General features: G+C 36.1%; 1 protein-coding gene across 11 annotated transcripts in view; it reads left to right on the forward strand.

The window, feature by feature from the left end:
* The window catches only part of LOC110466659 (adhesion G protein-coupled receptor L2-like), an 80,285-nt gene that overhangs the window by 50,309 nt on the left and 16,285 nt on the right, over window positions 1–13,691 (forward strand). For 10 of the 11 annotated variants that reach the window (XM_021523320.1, XM_021523319.1, XM_021523324.1 and 7 more), the window contains exons 3-12: window positions 4,667–4,880; window positions 6,779–6,888; window positions 9,228–9,269; window positions 9,524–9,808; window positions 10,850–10,944; window positions 11,560–11,754; window positions 11,898–12,081; window positions 12,438–12,572; window positions 12,870–13,123; window positions 13,369–13,418. In XM_021523320.1, coding sequence (XP_021378995.1) covers window positions 4,667–4,880; window positions 6,779–6,888; window positions 9,228–9,269; window positions 9,524–9,808; window positions 10,850–10,944; window positions 11,560–11,754; window positions 11,898–12,081; window positions 12,438–12,572; window positions 12,870–13,123; window positions 13,369–13,418 — 1,564 coding nt within the window. The remainder of the gene's footprint in view (window positions 1–4,666; window positions 4,881–6,778; window positions 6,889–9,227; window positions 9,270–9,523; window positions 9,809–10,849; window positions 10,945–11,559; window positions 11,755–11,897; window positions 12,082–12,437; window positions 12,573–12,869; window positions 13,124–13,368; window positions 13,419–13,691) is intronic. The other variant, XM_021523326.1, reaches the window with a different exon arrangement.

A 13,691-nucleotide genomic window follows, 5' to 3' on the forward strand; every position in this document is an offset into this window, starting at 1 on the left:
ATGAAAGGGGGGAGAGGATGATAGTTTCTGACAAAGAGAAGGAGGGATAAAAGTTTGTTTGGAATGTAGGAAGACCAGGGTGGGGGAAATAGTTTATGGATGACAGGGAGGAGGTATGGTATGAGGTAGCGGATAGATAGATACAGTTTGTGGTTAGAGAGTAGGGACTGGGATGGAGAGGGGAGTTTTGCCAAAGGGAAGGAGAACATTTCGTGACAGGGAGGGAGAAAGAATTTGTCAAAGGGAGGTGGAACAGTTTGTGGCAGGGAGGGGAAAACAGTTTGTCGCAGGGAGGGTAAAGGTTGTGGTTGAGAGTAAGTAGTTTGTGGNGGGGGGGGGGGGGGGGGGGCAATTTATGGTGGGAAGGGGGAGGAGAGACAGTTTGTGGCTAAAGTGATGATAACGCCTAGTTTTACTGGGGTCACTCATCAGATTAGTGTAACTTTCACAGCCTTACACATGTTTCATTTCAGTCCACTTCTGGGCTTTCTCGGCCAGACAATAGCTGTTTATAGTGATAAGAGTCGGATGTAGTGGTCCTCAATCTCCCAGACAAAAACCAAATGAAACATTTTCTGTTTGTGGTGAAGATATACAGACAAATTCCAATGGATTTATGGCAAGTTGGTTGTTATAAATATGGGTAAAAAAATAAAAATAAACTGTGATATGTTTAATTAATTTGGAAAGGAATTTTGTTTCAAATGACACTTAAATTGGTAGCTGTTTGAAATTAATGTGCTATGATATTTGGAATAGAAGCACTTGATACAGGGTTTAATCCATCTAGTTATAGAGGCATCGCCAACAACACATAATTACAGAGGCAGACAGACAACTATAATTTGATACAGAGGACGAAGTTCCTGGCAAATGGAAATGAATTGACAGTTTCTGTGAGAAAGAAGGTTGCTACCTCCTATGATATTTGTACAAGGGGCTCATTATAAGTCATTATCAAGGTCCCTTAGGATTGTGTGGAAATCTCGGTATTGTACACTGAATTGCCCATAACAGCAGCCACCGAGCTGGCTCTGACAGAAGCTAATAGGGCCCTATCAGGAACACAGGAGAAGTGGTGATAGAGTATTGTGGCTATCGGAAATCCCAAGTAAGATGACCACTGCAATGGTACATTGAGTCCATGAAAGCCAGACACTATGGCCTTATCACCTCAGAGTGACCATTGGCTATCTCTCTAAACTGACCATTATATTGCCACAGCTGACCATTATCATTGAGTGTGTAAATATCTAATCAATACATCTCCAACTTAAGGAGGGACTGTGATGTTTCTATAAAGCCACGGTGCACCAGATGTAGCAAGTACAAATAACAATGTATAGATCTACAACTGTAGGCTTATCACTGCAGGAAGAAAAGTGTCTCATCTCTTGCAAGGTTTTACTTTATTTTCCCCAAATATACCTTTGATGGTAGCAAACTTCACAAGAAAAATGTCTTTGAATAGAAATTGAAACAAATGACAGACAAATTTTCCCATCCATGTTATTTACTTTATCTAACCATATTCAAATGAAATTATTGTTGATTCTATGTGAACTTAATCAATAGGAATTGCTGTTTTATTGATTTGGTTTCTTCTGTCAAAACATCATATAGAAGTAACCTTTAAAATTGGAATTTTAAGTGTCACTTCAGCATTGAGAAAAAGAATTTCAAAAGTAAATCTAAAGTGTCTCATTACATATGTACAAGGTATAAATAAAGTAAAAGATAATTGTTGGGTGATCTCCCCTGTCTGTCACCTGACCTTGATGTCTACCAATCATCTGTGACATACCTGGTAGCTTGTACTCTTAGGTCATCATGCGGCTGGACTGGGTTGAGGTGTTATTTTGTAAACTTTACTTGTGATTTATGTGACTTTATTAATTTGGAAAGAATTTTAGTGGGATTAATATTTTCCTCTTTTGATTTGTGTGGAGTTTTGTAACAATCATATCAACCTAGGTTTGTTGCTTAGTTTCAAGTTTTTACCTACAATATACTTATTGCTATGCATATGAACATCTATATCCCATCCCACCCAAGGACCTTTAAAAATACTGCACAAGTTGAACTTTTATTTTAAAAAATACGAAAAACGTATAATTAATCTTGGAGTTAGTTGTCAGGTCCCATGCAGTTTCATAGGATGTCTATTTATCATAAGGTGAATTCAAAGTTCTTCTTAATTCATATGTTATCTCTGAATTTTGTTTCCCCACCTCTCTATTTCTACATACCGTTTTTAAATCTTGATAACCACTTCCTGTCACCACAAAGAGGCTGTTGAGCAGGTCGCCCCGGGAGACAGATTACAGTTGTGGGGTTAGAGAGTGGTTGTGTCTGTCTGAAATTCTGCAGATCTAATTCCATTGAGAGTTTGCCCTGTCGACAAACCAACCACAAATTATTTCATATGATAAAACATTGGAATAGGGCTTTTACTGCGGCGATAGGGGCAGAGGGTCAGATAGCTACAGATAGTATACACTCTGGTGATGCTGGTTTCCCACTGAGAGGGGACTGGATTTAATGATTGATTGATTCCGGAGATACTTATTCTAACATGCTTTTTTACAGCTTTTTCTCCAGGCTAATTGCATATGTCACCTTCCAAACACTTTGAAATATGTAACATTCATTTTTCCGGCTGGCTAATTGGGTTAGGATGCGTTCCGAAACCTCATAAAGTTAGTAAAAATCAACTTTAAACTGATCCGCTGGAAAGCCCTTGCCCACAGATGGATGAATAATTCAGTGAATTGTTTTTGCACTTAAGATTAACCCAATCAAGCTGCTGACTATGTCTTTGACTTTGCCAGTCTTCACAGCTCCTGCTCTATCATTCCACTGCCTATTAGGCCATTGCATAGAGCAAGCTTTATGGAAGTTTTGCTCAATTTTATTGTTGTAATTTGTGGCAACAAAATCAATCAATATATGATATTCACATGCACTATACATCCTGATTTATGGAAAAATAGAAACTACAAATTTTATTGACACATATAAATGGTATCCTTTTCATGTCATCTGACTCAATATCTCAATTTACTAAGATATTTTTTGAGATAATGTATTTGATAAAAAAATAACCCATTATCACTGTTGGTAATATTGATATACTTATTTACAAATATCTTACTTGATTTGTTAGATATTATCGGGCTTGCATATATATGACTAATAAATTGTAATAGTTATCAGATAAAAAACAATAAAAAATTCTTTGGAAATACATTTTATTTGTGTGTGTGTTATGTATTTCAAATATAAATCCTGTAAATGTTTTTAATATTCTATGCAAGCAAATGAAATGGACAAGATTTATATTCCTCTATTAGTAATATACATCATATATATTTGAATTATCAAAGAGTATGTGTAATATTGATAACCTGGTTACCCTTTGCCATCAACCAAACTATAGCTAACTGTAGGTATACACCAGGTTGTCTTTTTTAAATCATGGTTAAATTAAATTTAATAATTGATCCTGTCCAATCAAGTACTCATTTGTCTATTTGAGGGACTGAAACTTTAATTTACCCCAGCTTTCATTACAGTGCTGGAGACTATCTGATGTGTGTGATACGATCTAGTGGTACCGCATGTTTGAAACTGGCGTGACACATTTCTATTGAGGGATCCATATATGTTTTATAACATGCAAGGTTAAATCAGGTGTAAAGTTGACAGTGTGTGATTGTACAACACGCCCTAATCAATGTAGAGATCTCCACAAGTGAAACCTAAACTGCACCAAGTCATGATAATAGATGTGTTGTATTTCCCTCAAGTATTTCTATCATAAAAACAAACCGAATCAGGATTGATGACCTTGCTTAAATAAATGGCCTTGAAATGGCTGAAAACGCACCAGAGACCATGCAGGGTAAAACCATTGTACTCTGTCAACTCTAGAAAACCCACCTCGCCTTGATACAGATCCTGACATTAAAGGGCTGGAAGCTTCCTCTGCATTGATTCAGAAGAAGATTTATTACTTATGCATGATCATTTTGGCTAGACATGTGTGATCAAATCTACTTTGCTACATCTTTGTGGCATTTATAAGACATTTTTGTTTCTTTGAATTACCTGATCTGACCTAAATTGAAAAAGTTGGTGGAATATTTTGTAATGAACTTGTCATTTGTTTGTTTTACAGCTTCAGGTTTAAAATAATTTTATTTAACCCCTTCACCCTTAAAGTTACATTTGTACCTTACCATATCAACGATTGGGCAAGTCCAGTTTAAATATGTATGGGTTGGGGCTGCAGTGGCCAAGTGGTTAAGGCGTCTGATATTCTGCTACAACTAGCCCTCCACCAGGTTCGAGACATATGTGGAGGTCGCCAGGTACTGGCCGTATGTCGGTGGTTTTTCTCTTGGAAAAAACAAACTAAACCAAACCAAATGTATGGGTAAATGAGTTGTTCCCGAGTCTGATGATGATATTGTATTGTTGTTTTAGGAGTAGGAAAAAACAAACTAAACCAAACCAAATGTATGGGTAAATGAGTTATTCCTAAGTCTGATGATGATATTGTATTGTTGTTTGAGGAGTAGGAAAAAACAAACTAAACCAAACCAAATGTATGGGTAAATGAGTTGTTCCCAAGACTGATGATGATATTGTATTGTTGTTTTAGGAGTAATGAGCAAACTCATACCAGATAATTCGACAATTGCATATGCGTGTGAGGGGAGTACCATGTACCTGTCCTGTAAACAAGACGAACTGATCCGGATCGTCCGCGCCAATTACGGACGCTTCTCACTGACCATCTGTAACCAGCACGGCACAATCTCAGGCTGGAAGCTCCAGTGTGTGTCTATGGCATCGAAAAGAATCGTGGCAGAAAGGTACGAACGTTATTGCATTTGAATAAAAGATATTCCAACAAATCAGAAAAAAAATAAATCAAAGTTTGGGTCACATGATGAAAACACCAAGGTCAGATTCCTACAAATTGGAAAATACATATCTCAAAATTTGGGTCACATGATGTAAACACCAAGGTTGGATATTTCAAATATTATATTAAAAATGAGGTCGGGTTGCTGGAAATTGAATACATGTACAAAATATTTCTAACCTAGTTTAAGCTGAACATTATAAAATAGCAGCATTGCTTCTGTAACTGACTGTTGATATTAAAGCATCAGTTAGTCTGCCGTCAACATACCAACAAGTTTATAATGTACCCGGAAACTTAGCAATCATTGTTAAAATGTACACTAAGTAACCTTTTTCTATTACATTATATATTCTTTAGTCCCTGGGCATTAATAATTCTGTTACATTAACTGTTGGGAATCAGATCATAATAACATTGAAGGCTGTCAAGTCCTCTTATCTACTGGGCCAATCTGCTGACACCAGGAAAACCTTATTGTTAGCTAGATGCTGCATTATTGAGGGGCAAATTTGTAGGAATACATGTATATATTGTTGACATTGGTAGGTGCACTGGGGAAAATATGTGCATTATACCGGCCTCGGCCAGTCTGTTTGTAAAGGAGCCCTGTGAACATGCCTCAATGTACCTAGAAGTCGAATTTGAGTGTTATGGTAAGCCATGCATTGAGACATTAAGCTAGTTTTGATACGCAATGCATGTTTTGCCTTATTTCATTTTGTTACCATGGAAACAGTTTTTGAGAATACCTTTGTTCTTTGATGCAAAATTACCTCAGGCTGAGAATAAATGTAAGATTTATTAATTTTTTCCCTATTCTTTTGCTCCTTACTAAAATTTTTGTAGAAATATGAATTTATAAATTTTGCAAAAGTGTGATCTGAAATATAAGCACAAAGTGTGTGATCTAAAACGTCAGCATTTGTGAAATTAACATATGTGACTTGTCTGAACACCAGTTCAATATGGAAATTTCAGTAAGTGTGTGTTTCCATGGTGACCAATGAGTTAGCGTAGCCGTTCTGTTGTTCCTAATTAACAGTGCCATTGTCGGTACACTGTATTAAACCATATGCCAGAAACATGTTTGTCCACATATAATCAAGAATAGCATGTTATTGAAGACTTATTTTTGCAAATTTTCTGTTCCTCATGATTTGCCTGATATACTACAGGTTTTCACAAGGTTGCAAACGACTTAAATCATATAGTGCAGTTCTATATAAGGGCGTTCTAGGTAAAAACATGTATCACGGAACTGATCAATAAATATGTAGTGTATCCCTGGTTTGATATATATATATGGTAAAAGTTTGAATTTGGCCAGACGTTTTACATCAGAAATTGTGTGTCTGCCAATGGCATGGGAGTTAACTTGAGAATAACTGGTATGTGTAGAGGAATTTGGCACCCTCAAAAACCACTTATCATCCAAACATCGGAGACAATTCTATTATTCTCTGATGAATGATTTATTTTTTGCTTATGTTCTAGATTTACTTCTGTTTAAAATAAATATATTGGTCGAAAAAGTCATGATGCAAACTCTTTATGAAATCTCTGTAATATATTATTATACACGTATATTTATATATGTATATATATTTGTGTGTATAATTATATATTTTACCGAAACTTAACTGTTTTAGTAAGACATCAAGTGAGGAAGAGTGTCTCATAAAACCCTGCCTAGTAGACAGCACCTATGTAAAAGGTGCGGAGAGAAGGGAAATAACCCTACACCCACATACAACCTTTTTAGATGATTTAATTATCATATGTATCTAACTTTTTCATTGGTCTAACTGCATGCCGCCCCGTTTCTGATTGGCTTGTTTGTAGGTGTGATGGCCGACGTCTTTGCAATATAACGGTGAACAACAATGTGTTTGGTGACCCCTGTGTTAACACGAGCAAATACTTGGAGGCTCACTACTACTGTGTGAGAACAGGTAACAATCCTCTTCCTCCTTACCACCCTCATTCCTTCTTCTCCCTCCCTTCCAAACAGGTCACACTCCGTTTCCTCTATACGACTCTTATTCATTGATCCAGCAGCCTGTTGTTCAAATACAGATTCAGAACTTAAACATCAAGTCTACACATATTTTTTTCATAGAACATATATTTTAAAAATATTGAAAGAAATTGTTAAATCTGTATGTTTAAGGAAATACAAAAAACAATGGTTGTGAATTGAAAGCAATAAATTTTGAAAATTTGGTATGATTTACAAGTAGTAAAACTAAAAGTTGCTTTGAAGAACAGGATCAAGGACAATCACCTATGCATCTTCCAGTTTTAGACCTGAAAAAAAAAAAAATTGACATCTTCCCTGTTTGAAATAAATTTTCATTTAGCTGTTACTAGTAAGTAGCACCCTCCCCCTGTTTGTAGCCATTTTTGATTTGGCCATTCCATAAAATTTGCATCCTCCCTAGAGTTTTAGTGATTTATAAGACTTACCCTTATTGATTTGCCATTTGGAGTTTCTGGGGACAGATGTAAGATACCTAGGTCAGCATGGCATGTGTCCCAGCATGCTTTCTGTAGACTTGGGAATATTACAATATGCATCATTCAAACTTTATGGCAGCAAGAAATCCGACTGCTGTGTTGAAGGAAGCAATGAACAGCAGAATTAATGGAAATATTTTCTACTCCATTAAATAGAATGTCATATTTCAGAATGAAAAAAAATATCACAAAGCAAACTTGTCAATGTTTCATCAGCTTTTACAATTAACTTGTGGAATCTATAAGATAACACTTGTACTTTTTTAAGATAATAGATAGATAATAGTACTGGTAAGAGTGCAATTCTATAAAACAATCAGGAACAAACGAGTGAAAAATTGAATTTACAAATGTTCATTAGAACCTACAAGAAGATTTTATGATGTTGCTCTCAACATCGACACATGCTAAGCCGAGAACACCCAAACAGTGATGTACTCTAAAATAATCGAAAAATTTCCTCCGATCTTTTTATGTTCAATTCAAAAAGTCTGACTTCAAATTACAACAGAATCGGAACCTTTTTATGTATAGAACTTTAGTGTGTAGATTAGTTAATTGGTTCTAACTAACCGCATTTGTTGGCATTACTGTCAGTGTTTTATTCAGTTTTGGATGACCAGTATGTGTGTGTATGCCCAGTCAATTAATACATCTAATATGTTGTCTGCTTGCCAGCATGCCAATCCGTTATTTTCAGGTCTGCCCAATTTTTCTTTGTTCATGGAATAAATATTCCATTTAGTGAAAATAATCTGGAGAACTTGTCTTCATTACTCTGTAGGTATATGTGTGTCGGTAGTAATGTAGTGGGTTTGATGTCAGCTCTGTGTAACACTAGGCCCTATCCAACATTGATTTTCCATTTAAGGGCTCGAAATACAATTCAGGATGTCTACCGGGGGGATTTATTTAGACCCTCTCCCCTATGTTTCTTCGGTTAACTGCCCTCTTCATTTTCCACACCGAGATGATTTGCCCTAAAGATGTACGAGAATGAGGTGGTTGATAGTGTTCCTGAATCTCCCATTTCATCTCAAATATCTTTTAGGTTAAACCATCCTGTATCTTGTTATTTAATTATGAAATTGTACGACATTGTTATGCATAGTATGTGCTGATTTATCCTTCTCAAGCAAACTTACAAATGACATTGAGTTTTAAATACAAAATGAAATATTTCTATTTGTAGAAACAGAATAAATAATCTTTGTTGTATAAGATTTCAGATTCCTTTGGTAACTTATTGGTTAGTATGATAGACACAAGATGTATGACTTCCATTACAACGTTGTCGTTTATGAAAGTAAAATAAAAAAAATGTAAAATCTTTATTTTATATATCTTATACATTTCATTTAAAAAAAGTTCAATTCAATTCTCTTTCCAATTTGTTTTACTGATTTGTCCTTATGACTGTATACCATCTTTAGTGTAGAGTTTTGTAAATGAAGACTCAAACATGAGAGGTTTTGTTCAAGGCTAATCAGGAAACTATTCACATATGCAGTTTGCTGGTTTTCATATCTTTTCTGTCATGTTATTTGTAAAATATTATCAGAAGCTAAAAATTTGAATTTTGTTGATCTATTACAATTAATTTGCAATTCACAAATTTTAGTTGTGACCTTGAACTTTGACCTTCTGTGTTGTAACGCTGACCCTGTGTAGGTGTGTCCTGTAGAGGTTGTAAGGATGGAGGCTGTAGTGACTATGGTGGTGGTGGTGTTGTTGTTTTTGTATGATTTTTATTTTTTTCTGTTTTGATTACCAGGTCCACCCACTACCAGCAGTACATCCACAATCCCTACCATAGGTAACAACATTGCTCTAGCAATTCAACTTTTTTGTTTTACTAAAATTGTACGATTCACTCGGATGTGTACATGTAAATGAACTGATTGTATTAGATTACCAAAAATATACCTGACAGGAAACTCTTGACTCCGAGAATTAGAGATACTGTTTTGTCGCTAAAAATCAGAGATTGTTTTTTAAACCTGAAAATTAGAGATTTATTCTTGTATAGAACCAAGTCTTGTTTTAATCATGTTACATTTTGATTTTCAGCCACCACCACGCCGAAACCAACTACCCCAACTCCCAAACCTTCCACAAAGGAACCCCCTCCACCCTCAAGGACGACTTCTCCTTTGAGGGTGACAACACGTCCTACCCCCAGGCCCCCCATTACACCTGTTCCCACATTGGCCCCTACCCCTACCCCCAACACAGATGATGAAGATAATCTGCCTAAACTGAGGACCTGTGAGGGCAGACATCGGGAGGGTGTATGGTGGCCGCTCATTGAGGAGGGAGAGTTTTTTGAACGACCCTGTCCAGAGGGGAGAATAGGTAGGTTACCATATACACTACTTTGAACAAGGGGCATTCATTGGCCCCTGCTGTATTTTTATGGTAACCATAATGAGTATTGACTAAGTAACAACATTTTTACTCATTTAATGATCATCATACCACTGGCAAAAAAATTGTATACTATAAATTGGAAACATTATACTGGCATGAAATTAGATTTAATAGGTCAATTCTGAAATGAAACCCATTCCTTGTGGAACTTTTCATAAATAAAATGTAGAAAATGCAACAGCTAGAGCCATATAGAGATTCCAACACCTGACCTCCGTTTACAATACAGTGGCTGTAACCAACTTGCCTATCTGATTAGCTCCATCCTGCATCAGTTATATCCAGAAAGAAATTAAAGGTTGCTGTAAACTACAACGGAATTTCAAGTGTTTTGCCTGCAGTGTTAAATGAGTTGGACAGGGATGCTTCAGGACAGAAAACTTGAAATTAAAAAACAGATCTACTGAAAACATGATATTTTCACTGGATTATAAGTTTAAAGTTTGAAATGAGGAGAAAAGCATGTGGAAGCATACAGATTAAGCCTGAGTAACTGTAAACTTCCACATTCACGGTGTAGTGTTATGTTTGCTTAATAGTAGGAAAAGGGTATTGCCATAAAGACTAAACTTGTACAGCATAGCCAACTTAACTCATTCACCCCTGAAATTTCATAATGAACTATTCCAATCATTGAATCGGAAGAGTTCAAATGTGTCTTCAGGGGTATATGAGTTAAAGGGTACAGTAGATTGATTTGGTTTAGTTAGTTTCTAAGGACTTGCCTAACTTAGTGCGTTTCTAATGTATAATCTGATCATTTCATCGTTTTTCTGAAACATTATGTTTACAAAGCATCTTTCCCTTATTTAAGACTGTCCTTGAACCATCCTAGATCTTCAAGATTTAGTTTTGGGATGGTGTCTTTGGTTGCAATAAAGCAGTACATTTCCTGTACAGCAGATGGTGGGGAATTGGAGACTTCCTATTATCATGTAAGAACGAGGTGTCTCTTTGCCTTTGCAGGTATGATGTCTTGGCAGTGTGGGAAAGGAGAGTGGATTGGAGAACCTGATCAGTCGAACTGTGTGTCCTCATGGGTGAAGAATGTAGAAGATATGGTAAGTGTGTGGAACCTCGTCCCCTTTGACCCCTCTATCTCTCCTTATCTCTCTCAAGTTTCACTGCTATTTCCAATGGTTTCTCATATGTCAAGTTCATAAAATATGGTTTTGTATTTGCTGCAATGTTTAGAGATAAAAATTGATGTTTTAATGATATTTTATTATATTGCATTGTCACAATGTTTTAAGGATGTATCATGTTATCTATGAAGAATTTCAATCATCAATGGATAATCTAATTCTCCTAAAAATTTGCTATAAATTACAGTGTTGTAATGGAATGGTTAACATTTTCATTCACAACTGTTGTACTGGTGATCTTTGACATATAACACTAAACAGACTGCCAGTTAACTTTGGAGAACCTTTGACCTTTGTCCTAAAGATCTTAGTTCATGGGAGAAAGTTTGACCTTCAACTATAACCTAAACTTTGACCTAGATTCATATATAAAAACTTCATCTTTGCCCCTTTTGTCCACATTGTCTGTTCACCCTTGACCTTGACCATGTAATACCTTTGACCTCTAACCCAGTGCTAGTTATATCATATCCTTGTTTTGATTAGTTAGTTCTGGTCACATGACCCTGACACTGACCTCTGGTGTTGTAGATGACACAAAACAGTGATGCAGAAGAGACAGCAGAAAAAATGCTGCAGATGACAAATCGTGGCAAGGCGATATGGGTCGGAGATCTGAAGAAAACTGCCAATACTCTCCTCCCTAACCTCATCAAACTGGCAAAGCGACAGACAGTTCAGCACTCCAAAAAACGCAAGAAAGAGACCATGAGGAGACTTACAAAGGTAAGTGAAAGAGTGACATTTCGACAAATATTTAAACTATGATTTTAATTCCCGATGTCACCCAAGTATATACAGAAACAAATTGACAGGTAGACAATAATAAAATGATCTATGTTTAATTACGATTTTCATTGATTTTGTAGAATATCGTGAGAACAGGAAGTAACCTTTTGTCACAAGAGCATAGTAGTTCTTGGGAGAAGCTGACCGCTGTTGACCGGTCAGAAGTTGCCACTTCCTTGGCGATTGGTATGGAGGAAACGGGCTTTGAGATAGCCAGCACACTGTATGTGGATGAGTCAATCATGCAAGCAGGCGAAAACATTTGTAAGTTGATGTGATTCCAAAAAGAGAAAAACAAATTTTACAAGTTATTTAAGAGGAAATCTTAGTATATTTTATGTGTTCAGAAAATCAGAATGAAAGTATAAAAGATGCTCAACATCACAAGAACAGTTTGGTTATCTTAACTTGTGTCTACATGTTTCATCCTGCTATGCGGGCTGTCTCAAGAACAAATTAACAATGTGGCCGAGATCTTATGGAAAATATCGCAGTGAAATTAATTATTATATTGTAGTAGATGGACATTGGATATTATATTGTGACAACATATATAAGAACAGTATATGCAATCAGATTAAGTAAAAAGGAGGTATTAATTCAATCTGTCGTTATTTCAGTGATGGAAGTCACTGCTGTTGACGTCACTAAGAAGTCCATGAAGTTTCCATCGAGGAGTGCAGGAGGCGTGTGGGCAAAGGACGCTGACCAAGTCACTTTCCCTATTGAGAGCTTCCAAAACGCCCATCAGGATGGTCAGTCATCAAAATCAAAAGATTACTGTAAAGTAGAAATGTTGGCCTGCTTTTTATTTTTGCCTTATCATTAAAGAAAATAATGTATTCAATATAAGGTTGGACATTTTGTAAATTATTAGGATAGCTAGGTACCGTTTGCAGTTAGTAAGATACCTTGGTACAATTGTTTTTTAATTTGCAATGTTAAAGAGGTATTTTGAATGTTATATCTGTCATGATAGATATGTTTAAAGCTGTCGAACATTAATTTTGGTGAGAATAGTATTTTTACGGTGTATTTGTCCTGTACTTCAGGTGTGGTGAGAATTGTATTTGTGGTGTACCAACATCTGAACGAATGGATGGTTAGTGATTCCTCCTCCAAGGACACACAGACAGACACCAAGGGTTACAGGTCCAGACGGGCCGACACGGATGTCCAGTCTGTTACTGAGGCACCCAACAGGGCAGGAACTATCAACTCCAAGATTTTCTCTGCCTCTGTTAACAATTCTCGAAAACCGACACCTTTGAAAGAGCCAATCATATTTACCTTGAGACACATAGAGGTACAGTTTAATTTACCTGTTATTGATACTCAGAACCTTGTGTTTACCCAGAAAGTTTCAATATGGCACACAATGTAATAGAAATATACAATTAACAAATGAACATTGGTATCTCTTGTAAGACTTTTTATTTTGGCATCCCTGCTTATTGTTTATTGATCTGTTTAAAGTGAAAACCATAAAGAAATATTTTGATTTTATGTATACTGTATTTTAATAACAAGTAATACATATTGTTTTTGCAGTCTCAATCTGGGTACGACCCTGTGTGTAGTTACTGGGACATCTACAGCAAGTAAGTATATCTTGTTTTTATTTTTCCTTATTTTTTTGTACCCTAGTTAAGCATGAAAAGATCGCTTTAATAATTATTGTAAAGCAGAGACATTGTGGTGCGATTTTGTGTAGATAACAATCCTTTGGCTTAGAAGTCCTATTCCATATTGCCTTGCATTAGCTTTGTTACAATCAGTTGAGCTTTTCAGAAGAAATTTGAAAACAATTCTGAATCAATGTAGTCTTCAGTGTACTTACTTCCTGATTAAGGTTAAGATTGACTTAAATTTAA

This window comes from Mizuhopecten yessoensis, unplaced genomic scaffold, assembly GCF_002113885.1.
Source record: "Mizuhopecten yessoensis strain PY_sf001 unplaced genomic scaffold, ASM211388v2 scaffold11139, whole genome shotgun sequence".
In the NCBI taxonomy this organism is placed as follows: Eukaryota; Metazoa; Mollusca; class Bivalvia; order Pectinida; family Pectinidae; genus Mizuhopecten; species Mizuhopecten yessoensis.